Genomic DNA, 13,933 nt, shown 5'->3' with positions numbered 1-13,933 from the left:
GTATTTCTTGACTTATGTCCATAATTGGGACCAAGAGTTCTGTGGTTAAGCAAGGCAATTGTTAAGTGGGTTGTGCCCAATTTTATTACCTTTTTTGCCAATGAAATCACTGCAGTTATTAAGAAAATCATAAAATCATTAAGTGAATCAGGCTCCCCCTATTGATGCTGCTTGTTGGAAGAATGCAGGGTACAAATGGCAATCACGTGATCTTGGGATATGCTTCATCCATTGTAAAAACATGCCTGTTGCCAAGTACCTGAATTTTGATCTCATGATCTTGTGGGAAACTGCAATCGCTTTAAGTGTGAGGGCTAGTTGTAAGTCACTCTTTTCAGTACCATTGTAACTTCAGATGGTTGCTTAATGGATGGTTGAAAGTCAAGGAATAGCTGTATTTTTTTTTCAGATAATTCAAAAATGTCATGTTTCCAATTAATTAACAGATGAACTGACATGCTAAATATCTTCATCATAATAATGTATTTTTTCCCATTATTAAGTATCATTACATGAAGAGAGAGAAAAAAAACATTGCAATATTTTTGGAAAGGGAAAGTCTCAATGTTGTGGCTTTTGGTCTGAAAATTGATGGTATTAAATATTTATTTCTCTGTATTGCCTTGGAGCCCAATGGTTTGCTGTTAGTACATCATCCTTTATCTGGGAAAATACTATTTAATCTCAGAAGTACTGAGATTAAATACTATTTAATCTCAGGAGTACTGTCCTTTTGTCAGAATCCAATTATATTTCATCTCTAGTTATCAACTATGGAAAACCCCATTTCTGCCCTCTCTGGATTCTGTCATACTATGAAGGGGAAGGGGGATGAGCAAAGGGGTTTTATGGCTCTCACTTCCTTCATTACAACTTCAAAGGGACTGAATGTGGATATCACCAAAAGGACTAACCATAACAATAGGGCCCATCACCTTTCATGTACTCCTCTCTGAAGTCTCCCTTCCGCTGGCTGTGAGGAAAAAGGGGGTGGAAATGTAACGCCTGGGATTGTCGCTGGAAGGATGGTGGGGTGGGGGGGCTGCTTTGGACTACTTAAAACCTTGAATGGGAGGGCTTGGGCCCCAGGTCCTGTCTAGAACGCCTGCAACCATCTTCTCTTAATAAAGATGCCTGTTGGAAGAAATATTCCAAGAGTTCTGTCTTCTTTTTTTTTTTATTGAAAATTTTTATTTTTTAAAACATACAATCATTTGTAAAAATACAATAAAATTTTAAAATAGAGAACCCCCCCTTACCCTCCCTCCCACCCCCACCCCCCCTCCCTTCACTTCCCAGAGCAGAATACAGGGTTAAGAAAAAAAAAGAAAAAGAAAATTATAATAATTAAGAAAAAAGAAAAAAAAAAGAAAGAAAAAAATATCATAATTAACCTTTAACTCCATAACTTATAAAACAATTCTCTATAATATTTGATATTCATTCATAAAATAAATAAAACTTTTTAATTCCATATTTTTTCTGAATATAATCTATCCACCTTCCCCATACAGTAATATATCTTTCTTGTGTATGATCCTTTAAATAAGCAGAAATTTTTGCCATTTCTGCAAAACTAGATACTTTAAATATCGATTCTTCTAAAGTAGGCAAAGAATCTTTCTTCCAATATAGACCTACTAGTAACCTTGCTGCAGTTAATAAATTCAACATCAAAGTAGTTTCTTTTTCATTTAAGTCAACAAAAATACCAAGTAAAAATAGTTGAGGAGTAAACTTTATCTTCTTTCTAAAAATCTTTTGAATGTTCCACCAAATCATAATCCAAAAAGCCTTTACTTTTTTACAATTCCACCAAATATGAAAGTATGTCGCATCATTATTGCCACATCTCCAACATTTGGGCTGTATGTTGGAATACATACAAGATAATTTTTTAGGATCTAAATGCCATCTATAAAACATTTTATAAAAATTTTCTCTCAAATTTTGAGCTTGTGTAAATTTAACATTTCTTATCCAAATTATCTCCCATAAATCCAATGAGATCGGCTCCTGTATATTCTGAGCCCATTTAATCATACAATCTTTAACCAATTCTGTTTCCGAATCTAACTCTAATAAAACATTATATATTCTTTTTATATGAGCCGGACCTTGGTTTTTAATCTGCATAACCAATTGTCTATCTTCTAGTGTTATTCCCTCTTTCTTGTCTACAGTCCATCTATCCATTATTTGTAAATATTGAAACCATGACTGTAGAATATTTTGCTGCCTTAATACATCTAGGGATTTCAAATGCCAATTCGAACCAGAACAAATTAACAATTCTTTATATGAAATTTTATCAAAATTTGTCCCCTTAGAGGTTCCCTCAATTGCATGTCTGGGAATCCCCCAGATAGGTATTTTATAATTTAATCTATAATAATACTTCTTCCAAACACGAAGTAAGGCATTCCTCAAAATATGTGATTTAAAAGTCCGATCAACTTTCTTATTAAAAATTAAATATGCATGCCAACCATATATTAAATCCCAACCTTCCAAAAAAAGAATATCCATATTTGTTAAATTAAGCCAATCACTTAACCAAGTTAGGGCGGCTGCATCATAATATAATTTCAAATTGGGTGCCTTAAGTCCCCCTCTTTCTCGAGCATCCTGTAATATCTTAAATTTAACCCTTGGTTTCTTCCCGGCCCATATAAAATTATTGATACCCTTTTGCCATTCCTCCAAATTTGCCTCTTTTTTAAGAATAGGTATCATCTGAAACAAAAAAAGAAACTTTGGTAGAACATTCATTTTTACAGCTGAAATTCTCCCCAACAATGACAATTGCAATTTTTTCCAATCTATTAAATCCTTTTGGACTTTTGCCCATAGTGGTTCATAATTGTTCTTGTACAATTTTCCATTTGAAGCAGTTAGATATACTCCCAAGTATTTAACCTTTTTTACCATCTGAAAACCTGTGGCTTTAATCAAACTTTCCCTTTCTTTAACTGACATATTCTTAGATAATATCTTAGTCTTATAATTATTAACTTTAAAACCAGAAACATTCCCATACTGTGTTATAAGTTCTAATAAACCATCAATCGCCTGATTCGGCTGTTCCAAAATTAAAACCAAATCATCCGCAAATGCCCGCAATTTATACTCATTCTTCCTTATCTTTACACCCTTAATTAACTTCGATTCCCGAATCTGAATCAATAAAATTTCCAATGTTAAAACAAATAACAATGGGGATAATGGACATCCTTGTCTTGTCCCTTTTTGAATATTAAAATTCTCAGTCAATCCCCCATTTACAACAATTTGTGCAGATTGCTGCTGATATATAGCTTTAAGTGCATGTAAGAAATTATCCCCAAAATTCATTTTCTCTACCAAAGAGAATAAAAATTGCCAGTCCAATTGATCAAAAGCTTTTTCAGCGTCCAAAAAGATAAAAGCCACAGGAATCTGATTATTCTTATCCAAGTACTCAATTAAATTAATAATTTGTCTAACATTATGTTTCATGTATCTCCCTGTTATAAATCCTGCTTGATCACTATGAATCAAGTCTTTCATAACCTGCATTAATCTATTTGCCAAAATTTTTGTAAAGATCTTATAATCAACATTCAATAATGAAATTGGCCTATAATTCTTAGGCTCTGTAAGATCCTGATCTTCCTTCGGAATCAGTGATATAAAAGCTCTTTTCCAAGAAGGAGGAACTTGCATACCCAACAAAATACTATTAAAGAGTTCCTTTAGTGGCTCTATCATTTCTTCAGATAAAATCTTATAATACCTAGAAGTCAGTCCATCTGTTCCAGGAGACTTTCCAACCTTTAACTGCTTAATAGCTAAGCCAATTTCCTCCACAGTAATTAAACTATTCATCCCATTTTGTTGTTCCTCTGAAAGTCTAGGAAAATGTACTGATTGTAAATATTTATCTATATCCAAACCCCTTATATTATCACTTGAATATAATTTTGTGTAAAAGTCCAAAAAACTTTTTTTAATCAAATCTTGCTGAAAAACCTCAGTACCTTTATATTTTACTTTCTCTATAATTCTAGCTTTCTGTTTCTTTCGTAACTGATAAGCCAACCACCTCCCAGGCTTATTCGCATTGCAAAAAGTATTATGTCTCATATACGACAGATTGGTAGCCACCTGATCTGCCATCAACATGTTAAATTGTTCCTTAAGCATCTTTATAGATACCTTTAAATTATTATCAGTAGGGTTAAGAACCAACTCTTGTTCTTTTGATTTGATCTCTTCTTCTATTTCTCTACGTCTTTGTGACCCTTTTTCCCTAAAAACTTTATTCAATTGAATCAAAATTCCCCTCATATATGCTTTACTAGCGTCCCACACCATAGACATCGATGTTCCCTTATTCATATTTATAGTAAAAAAGTCCTTTAAATGTTCTTTACACTTTTGTACGAACTCCTCCCGATTAAATAAGTTCTCATTCAATCTCCAGGATCTTCTATTCCCGTCTTCCGAATATAACTCCATCCACACCGGACTATGATCTGACAATGTTCTAGGAAAAATTTTCACCTTCCTCACTCTAGGGAGGAAGTCACTAGTAATCAAAAAAAAATCAATCCTTGAAAATGACTGGTGTCTATCAGAATAAAAGGTAAAGTCTCTATCACTTGTATTCCTTTCTCGCCAAATATCAATAAGCTCCAATTCTTCCTTCAAATCAAAGAAAGTCATAGGTAATTTAGTTTGAATAAAAGTTTTAGAGGAACTTCTTTTGTCTATAGTTGGGTCTAAAACCCCATTCCAGTCACCCATCAAAATTACCGATTTATAATCCAACTGAGATATCTTGCCATGCAGCAACTTATAAAATTGTTTCTGTTGTTGATTGGGAGCATATAGTCCAACAATAAGAACCTTTCGGCCTTGTAATAATAATTCCACAAAAAGATATCTTCCTTCAGAATCAGCCTCAATTAGTTTAGCTGAAAAAGTTTTCTTCACATAAATTACCACTCCCCCTTTTTTCCCAGGGGCTGGAGCAGTAAAATGTGTGCCCAGACGGGAATTCATCAAAAATTTAGAATCCTTTAAAGTTATATGAGTCTCCTGCAAACATATCAAATCATTATTATGTTGTTTCAAATAATGGAAAATCTTTCTTCGTTTCTGGGGCACGTTTAAGCCATTAACATTCCAGGTCAGGAACCTGACCATCTCCACCGGCCTGGAGCCTCTGAAGCATGGCCTGCAGATCTGCTGTCGAAGATCTTTTTGGTCTTGCCCCTCCCACAGGCTCTGTAACAACGAAACTTTCACCACTCTTCTGCAACTGCTCTTTTTCTTTACGTTTATGGGCAGCTCGTGTCATCCTTTGCTCTTTTATGTCAGAATTCGGTGCAGCTTGTTCCATAACCATCATTGATGAGGCTCCTGCCATAAGAGACTCTTCCGTCATCCTTATTTGTGGAGGTGGTGACAATCTTGCTTTTAAGATAGACTGATAAAAATCTCTTGCTTTGGAAACAGTAGTTAATCTGTGACGTATCCCTTCATAATTTACTATTATTCCTCTTGGAATCTCCCATCTGAACTGAATTTGACGATGTTTCAACTCATCAGACAAGAAAGTAAAATCTTTTCTGGCTCTTAAAATTTTTGGAGGTATCTCTTTTAAAATTATCACGTCTTGATCAACAATTTGAAACTTTTGTTTGTAAAAAGCCTGTATAATTTCATTATGGATAGATCTTCTAGAAAAATAAATAACCACATCTCTTGGTAGATTTCTCTGTCTAGCAACCCGTGAATTAACTCTAAAAATTTTTTCTATCTCATTCTCAATTATTTCAGGCCGCCAACCAATATTAGGAGCAATATCTTTCACAATAAGCATCTTTAAGTCTTCCTGAGGGTTCTCCCTCAGGCCTCTGATACGCAATGCGTGTTCCATCTCCCTATATTGTGAAATGATTTGTTCATCCTGTGTAATTTCTATCTTGTTCTCTACCTCCTGCATTCTAAATTCCATCCTTGATGCATTTTCAGTAATCTTTTCCATCTGGTCATCAATCCTTTCTATGTGCAGGGCTAGGCCCTGAAAGGCCAGAAGGATATGGTCTCTTACTTGTTTGTTCTTTTTCTCCAATAATTCTTCTGTATTAGCCCTCTCTGCAATTATAAGATCTTTTACCTCCTCCTTAATATCCAAGGCATGCTGTTTTAAAGCATCTTGTAAATCATTAAGAGAAATTGCAGGAGGAGGAGGAGAAGGTGGAGGTGATTTTGGTTTCTGAGATGCAGGCTGAGGCATTGGAGAAAAAATAGGAACCTTAGGGGCGTGAGGCAGACGTTTTGAAGCCATTTTCTTAAGTTCCAAGAAGAAAGATTCTTATTGAAAAAAAAAAGGGGGGCACAGTTCTTTTAAGTGTTCTTAAAAAAAAGAGAAAAAAAAAATAAAGAAAAAAAGAGGAAACAATAAAAGCCAAATTTTTACTTCTGTATTTAAAGAGTTAATCTGTATCCAGGTTTTACTCTGTAATGCAAATCAGGCAAGAAAGACGATCGCCATTTTAGTTTTCACTTTCACTTTCTTCTAAAGGGAAAGTGAACAAAAGAAAAGGAAGAGGAAACTTGCTGAAGTTAAAGGCACCATCAAACTTAAGCACAGTCTCTCCTGGTCTGCTCCGTCTGCTTTCAAATACTCACAAGCAGCTGGAAAAAAAAGCAGATGTGGAAGCGGCAACTTGCTTCATCCCAAAAACTTCGGAATGAAGTCTCCCTGGAACGCGGAGTTGCTCAGGCTCCGAGGGAGCTCTACCCTCCGATCCCCAAAATAACAGGAATCCAGGGGAGCTCTTACCTCTACCTGAGAGCTCTCCTCCTCCCTTTTTCCCAGGGAGGAGATTCAAGCCGCAGGACAGCTGATTGTCAAAGTCCCGCAGCTTTTACACGCACCAGGAACGGGCGGCTTTGTAAAACGCCGCCATTCGTCGTCGCTGGAACCACCGGAAGTCCAGTTCTGTCTTCTTAAGATGCAAAGTGGGGTGGGTCCTTAATTAGACAGGACCTGCAGAATTAGTCCACCTGGAAGGGAGAACCTTGCCAGGGGACTTTGCAAAAATTACCATGTCAGACAACGGAGCAGGGAAGGGAGAAAACTCCCCGGAAAGGGAGCCGCTGCCCCGACTGAAACCCTGCCAGATGTCGGGATCTGAGAGGTCAGATTCCTCAGGAGAAGAGGTCATGGAGACATGGGACCACAAACTCGGTGGTCAATGGGCATTGGAAAGAAAAGCGAGTAAAGAAAAGAAATCAAGAAAGGTGACCCTGAGACAGGGGGCCAACTAACCAGAATGGAAGCAGGAAATGGAGAAATCCCTGCATGCAAGTGAAGAGAAAGAGAGCTGGGAACCGTACTCAGGCTGGATCCTAGAGAAAGCTACCGACCTGATGAAGAGAACCCTCAGCTCCCTAGGAGAGGAGAATTCTGAGCCCTACGGCCGCCCCAGCTCCTGGAGCCACAAAGGGAGAGACACCGAGGGGGAAGTGGAACCCACAGCCCCGGGGTTGTCTGCTGATCCAGTAGTCCCCACTCCCCACCGACCCACAGACGGCGATCTGGATGGAAGACACTATCACCAACAACGAAAGTACCGATCCATTCCAAGACTCCCGCCACTGGATGTGAGATCCAAGGGGGAACCGACACGCTTGGGGTTTTTCCTAACCCAAGTCCTTAGCTACATGGAGGAATACGGGCGGCACATCCCCAGCAACAAAGCCTATATCCGGATCGTGCAATCTGCCCTGGACAGGCCGGCCGCAGATTGGCTGGTGAACTTGCACGACTCCAATGCCCCAGAGCTTAACGATTTCAACTATTTCATGTCCTCTCTGAGAAGGCAATTTGAGGACCCCCTGGCTGATTGCAAAGCCCGCAAAAGGATCAAAATGATGAGACAAGGCAAACACCCGGTAGATGAATATACGCAAGAATTCCAGGCCATTGCCAGCAAACTGAACTAGCCAGAAGACATCCTCCTTAGCTATTTCAAAGATGGACTAAATTATGACCTATATGATGCTTGCCTGCCCTGAGGGGAACCACGCCAACTTGATGAATGGTACGTCTTGGCAGAGGAAGCAAAAATTGACATACTGAAGAGGCACTGCCGAGGAAAACAATGGAGCCGCTCACCGCCTGAGTTGACACGTGAACCAGTGAAACCATCGGCTATGGCCAAGAAGCAAATGGGGTGTTTCAAGTGCGGGAGAGAAGGGCATCAGGCTGTAGAATGCCACTCAAAAGCCCCCCAGCACAACCCACACAGATCACCAGCCAGCACCTTTAAACTAATTGTTCTCAATAGAAACCACAGCATGCCTTTGGCTTTTAATCATTCAAGTATAATTTTTGCTATGATCTGAGGTTTTTGTTCATATACTGTAGCAGATGGCTAGGGTTTTCAACCTCCCATTGCTTTTTTAAGATTGTTATAGAAATAATTATTAATTACCAAATTGTCCTAAACCTGCTGTGATCAGAGTCTTAGTTACTGAGGGAAATAATGGAGTTTTGTCTCTCATATTTTGGTTAAAAGCAGGGAAGTGAGAATAGGGCTTTATTTTCCAATATCTCCTTCCAATTCAAAAGAGAAATTGCTATTCGAGCAATTTATGTTGATTGCATTTTTCTCCTGAATGTCATTGTTAGTCCAAATTTCTAATGCTATCATTAAAGTAGTCTTTGTGTGTGTGTGTGTGTGTGTGTGTGTGTGTGTGTGTGTGTGTATATATATATATATATATATATATATATATATATATATTCAATAATGATGGTGAAAATGCGACTCCCGGGCATAATTATAAATGGAATGAATAAAGCACGTTCACCAGGAGAGTTTAAAGTTAAAATACTTTAATTAAAGTTAGAAATGGTCTCTCAGCCCTGAAGATGTTGGGGAGTTTTCCCAACGAAAGCTTGGCAACCTTTTAATATAGTAAAATACTTTAATTAAAGTATTTTAACTTTAAACTCTCCTGGTGAACGCGCTTTATTCATTCCATATATATATATATATATCTATATATATATATATATATATATATATATATATATATATATATATATATATATATATGTTTTCTGAGGTTTTCGCGGGTGTTTGTATGTAGGTCTTTGGTTGTTCGGGTTTTCTCCCGCGTAAAATTGGAAGTGTCTTGGCGACGTTTCGACGAAGTCCCATTCGTCATCTTCAGGCTGGTGTTTTCAGCTTCGTGCTTCGAGCAGCAATGTGTGGTCTTAGCTGTTTCTTCCTTTTAACTGCCAGTGGGGGTATGAACTGATTGGGTGGGAGCTTGGCTGTGTTCTGATTGGGTGGAGGTGTGTTCTGATTGGTTAGGGGCTTGGCTGTGCTCTGATTGGCTGGGGGGTTGGCTGTGCTCTGATTGGCTGTGCTCTGATTGGCTGGGGAAGTGTTCTGTTTGGTTGTGCTCAGGTTAGTCTGAGTTGCAGAGGGGTTTAAGATTTTGGGCTGCCTTGCTATTTTTTGGCTTCGCGTTCATGGTCGTGCCTCCTCTTCATGGAGGGTGTCAGTTTGCTTCATGTTTGGATTGGAGGGGTTTAAAGTGGCTAATGATGCAGCTGTGGTCTGGCTTCTGGTTTGTGGTCGTGCCTCATCATCAGAATCAGTAAGATCCTCCATAAACACAACATCAAAACAGCATTCTGCACAAACAGAAAAATATCCACCATCCTTAGAAACCCCAAAGATAAAATTGAATTAGAAAATCAAGGAGTATACGAAATCCCATACACCACTTGTCCCACCACATACATCGGACAAACCAACAGAAGAATAAGTGCACGCATTGAAGAACATAAGAACTCAGTCAAAAAAGAGGAACCAACATCTTACCTGGTCCAACACCTTAAAGCCACAGGACATGAAATTGACTTTAAAAATACCAGAACCATTGCCAAAAGTGAACATTTTAATAACAGAATAATCAGAGAAGCCATTGAGATAGAAAAACGCCCACACAGCATGAACAAGCGAGATGATACCTCCCGCCTACCAGCCATTTGGAAACCCGCCCTTATTGACAAACGACTCCCTAACACAAAAAAATGATACCAGACCCACACTCACAAAAACCACACAGGATGTCACCACCACACATCCACGCAAAAAACAAACCCAAAGCCACACCGATGACGAGGCACGACCACAAACCAGAAGCCAGACCACAGCTGCATCATTAGCCACTTTAAACCCCTCCAATCCATACATGAAGCAAACTGACACCCTCCATGAAGAGGAGGCACGACCACGAACGCGAAGCCAAAAAATAGCAAGGCAGCCCAAAATCTTAAACCCCTCTGCAACTCAGACTAACCTGAGCACAACCAAACAGAACACTCCCCCAGCCAATCAGAGCACAGCCAAGCCCCTAACCATTCAGAACACACCTCCACCCAATCAGAACACAGCCAAGCTCCCACCCAATCAGTTCATACCCCCACTGGCAGTTAAAAGGAAGAAACAGCTAAGACCACACATTGCTGCTCAAAGCACGAAGCTGAAAACACCAGCCTGAAGATGACGAATGGGACTTCGTCGAAACGTCGCCAAGACACTTCCAATTTTACGCGGGAGAAAACCCGAACAACCAAAGACCTACATATATATATATATATATATATATATATATATATATATATATATATATATTGTTATTATCTCTTTGAGAATGTAATTATCATTTTGTTTTACTTTGAAGACAAAGGACCCACTGCTCCATCTGTTTCTAAATGATTACAATACATTTTTCACCGTGACTCAGAATGGAATAGCCCGTTACCTCACCTTACTTCAGCCAGTTGACAGAGAATTTCAGCAGTTGTACACATTTTCGGTAAGCAATGAGATTTTAAGAGTTTTGTCAGAATGATACTGGTAATTTTTTCAACTATTGCAAAACTGAAAATTTAATTTGACAGAGATCTTAAGAAAACTGTTAGAATTTCATTAGAATTGGACAAGCTATGGAACATAAAACAATAAAATGATCAGACCTTGCATAATGTATAAAATAGCAAGTAAATATGATTAAAATTAATAAAGCTATGTAGTTATACAAATGTAGCTGATGGGTCTCTAGTTAATCTGGTGAAGTGTTTAATATACAGTTGGAAAGGTAGTATTAGAGTTTAAGATTAGCCCTGACCAACTCATTGGACTTCCTGAGAAACACTTGAAATAATATCAAAGCAAAACTAAAAACAAACAAAAAAAAATAAAACCACAGGATTCCTAAGACATAGTTGTCCAAATATAAACTATATTTATATATAAACTATCCAGTGAAATCTATCTATCTTTAATGTAAACCATCAGTTCTAGTCTTAGGTTATGGCAAATGATTAAATGTTGCCCCTGCACAAATGATATGTTTTTGTCTCCAGGAATGATCTGGTCATTTATTGAATGCAGCTTTCATACTTCAGACCAATGTTTTCAAACTGTGCTCCTCTGAAACCTAACATTTCTTTAAAAAATGTAAGAAGTACTGGATTTTGCTTCCTGAATACTTCAGGGTGTGGGTAGTGGGTGTATCTTATAGATTTTTGACTGCAAATCATGAAAATAATCACATACCATTTTAAAGAAATCTCCTGTTTTTGCACAATGGCAGTAGACATCCTTCAGTACCTGTTGGCTATGTTGCAAACATGAAAAAAATATACAAAAACATGGAAATGTTGTTAAAGTACATTCCGTACACCAAAGACAACTGGAATATCAGTGAGACCTAAAAGTAATGGCTGTGCTGCTTGGAATGCAGCTCAGTTATACCAAGTATTGTTATAACATGTGTAAATAGGACAGCAATGCAAGATACTCATAATAGGTTAAACATTCTGAAAGAATTTGGTTTCAGGTCAGAAAAACATGAACCACTTGTTGATGCGACAAAGATATTTTTTGACTTCACTCCACATAAAATTCTGACTGATGAAAATTTTTGTGAAAATGATGAACAAGGAAGATGAAGACTTTCATTATTTGAGGCTGATGTTTCCAAGAATAACTGATGCCAAGATTAAGGAAAGCATTTTTGTTGGTCCACAATTTATATACGTCATCAATGACAAGTGGTTTGAAGATCTGTTAGTGGAGCCAGAGAAAAACCTGGAAAGCATTTAAGGATGTTCTTGAAAATTTGCTTGGCAACAACAGAACACCAAACTACTGATTAACAAACTTGTTAAGCATACAAGACGGTTCTTTTTTTATTCCAAGGAAGGAAAGTTTAACTTTGAAAAGTAAGCTTACTTTAAACTACAAAGTGAAAGCCTGGAAGAAATCAAGGAGATAGACATTTTGAAACAAGTGGGCAGGTTGAATACCAGAGACAAAGCCAGAGAGACACCTACTGGTTGAAGAGAGAATAGACACAAGAGGGGGGAAAATTAAGGGAAAGTGACTGCTGAGTATATTTAGTCTTGTCTGTAAACAGACAAGTAGATATCTGTGTAGAAATTTTTGACTTTAAATGACAATTTTGATATTCTGGAAAATATTACAAAAACTGTAAATAAGTGGGGAAGTTGGTTTGGAGAACTGAAGAAGATATCTAGTATTCCTAATCTTACAAGGGTCAGACTAGGGAGGAAACAGACAACACACACCACAATGATGCAACCAAGCCCTGCCAGGCAAAGATCGCTAGAAGAAATGGCACAAAGAGATAGGGCGAATTCATTTAGAGATTTGCAACAAATGTTGCAATCAATGCAAGAGATTATGTGCAAAAATCATGAAGATCTAAAAAAAGAAATAGGAGAAGTAAGAAACGATACAGGGGAACCTAAGGACAAAATAAAGTCAACGAATGGGAAATTTGAATCCTTCCAACAGCAGATTATGAAAAATGAACAAAACCTTTTGGAAATGGAGGAAAGGATGGGTAAAGAAGAGCAGAGAGTAGATGAAATGAACAAAAGGTTAGTTCAGGCTAACAAAAAATTAGAATCAACAGTTATTTCCCTGGAATTTGAGAAGGCTGCTCATTACTTACGGTTCCAAAATGTCTGTGAGATGAAAGGTGAAGACTTACTAGTAATAATGACAGATATACTAGTGGGGGCTCTGGGGTTCAACAGAGAAGAGATGGCTAGTGAGATAGATGAGATCTACAGAATCCACACAAGACAGCATAATCTCCCCAGAGAAGTACACGTTAGATTTGTTAAGAAATCGATCAGAGACAAAATATTATTCAGGGCCAGAGATGATTTATTGGAGTATCGAGGTAGACAACTGATTGTACTTAAACAAGTACCTAGAATAGTGAGAGACTTGAGAAGGCCCTATCAACAAATAACTTTTAAATTGACAAGAAAAAATATTGATTTTAGATGGTTGACCCTGGAAGGGATCCTGGTCACGTGGCAGGAGAAAAAGTTCTGTTTAGACTCAATAGATAAAGCAGAGGAATTCTATAGAAAAAACTTTGGTAGTGAGGAAGATCTAGTTGAAAGAGAGGTAAGAAAGGAAGGAGAGATATTAACCCAGGCCACTGAAGGAAAGGAAAGACAACCTAATGGTAAGCGAGTTGAGAATAGAGAGGATATTGATAATGGAAAAAATGAAGGGAAACACCAGGAGAATAGACTCAAAGAAATTAAAGAGGCTAGACCGACAAGATCGCTAGTAGAAAGAGAAAAAGATTCACAAACTCAAGGATCTAGACCGACAATAATAACGAGATCCAAATATAGATAAAGAGGGGGAAAAGGTGTCGAATCCATATCCATCAATGTTAATGGTCTCAACTCTCCAATAAAAAGGAAAAAATTCCTAAACAAACTCAATAAGATGAATTTAGATATAATTATGCTACAAGAAGTTCATATAAAAAAACAACATCAATATCTATTAAATTGCCC

At 37.7% G+C, this 13,933-nt stretch overlaps 1 protein-coding gene across 1 annotated transcript in view; it reads left to right on the top strand.

Annotated features, from left to right (window-relative positions):
- The window catches only part of PCDH15 (protocadherin related 15), a gene marked incomplete at its 5' end in the record, with an annotated part of 401,689 nt that overhangs the window by 97,951 nt on the left and 289,805 nt on the right, over positions 1-13,933 (top strand). Inside the window, one exon of the mRNA XM_039366933.1 lies at positions 10,762-10,896. Within this exon, the coding sequence (XP_039222867.1) occupies positions 10,762-10,896 (135 nt within the window). The remainder of the gene's footprint in view (positions 1-10,761; positions 10,897-13,933) is intronic.

The sequence above is a fragment of the Crotalus tigris genome, unplaced genomic scaffold, assembly GCF_016545835.1.
Source record: "Crotalus tigris isolate CLP2741 ecotype Arizona unplaced genomic scaffold, ASM1654583v1 scf7180000020464.425836, whole genome shotgun sequence".
Lineage (NCBI taxonomy): Eukaryota > Metazoa > Chordata > Lepidosauria > Squamata > Viperidae > Crotalus > Crotalus tigris.
This window is presented reverse-complemented; position numbering and strand designations above follow the sequence as displayed.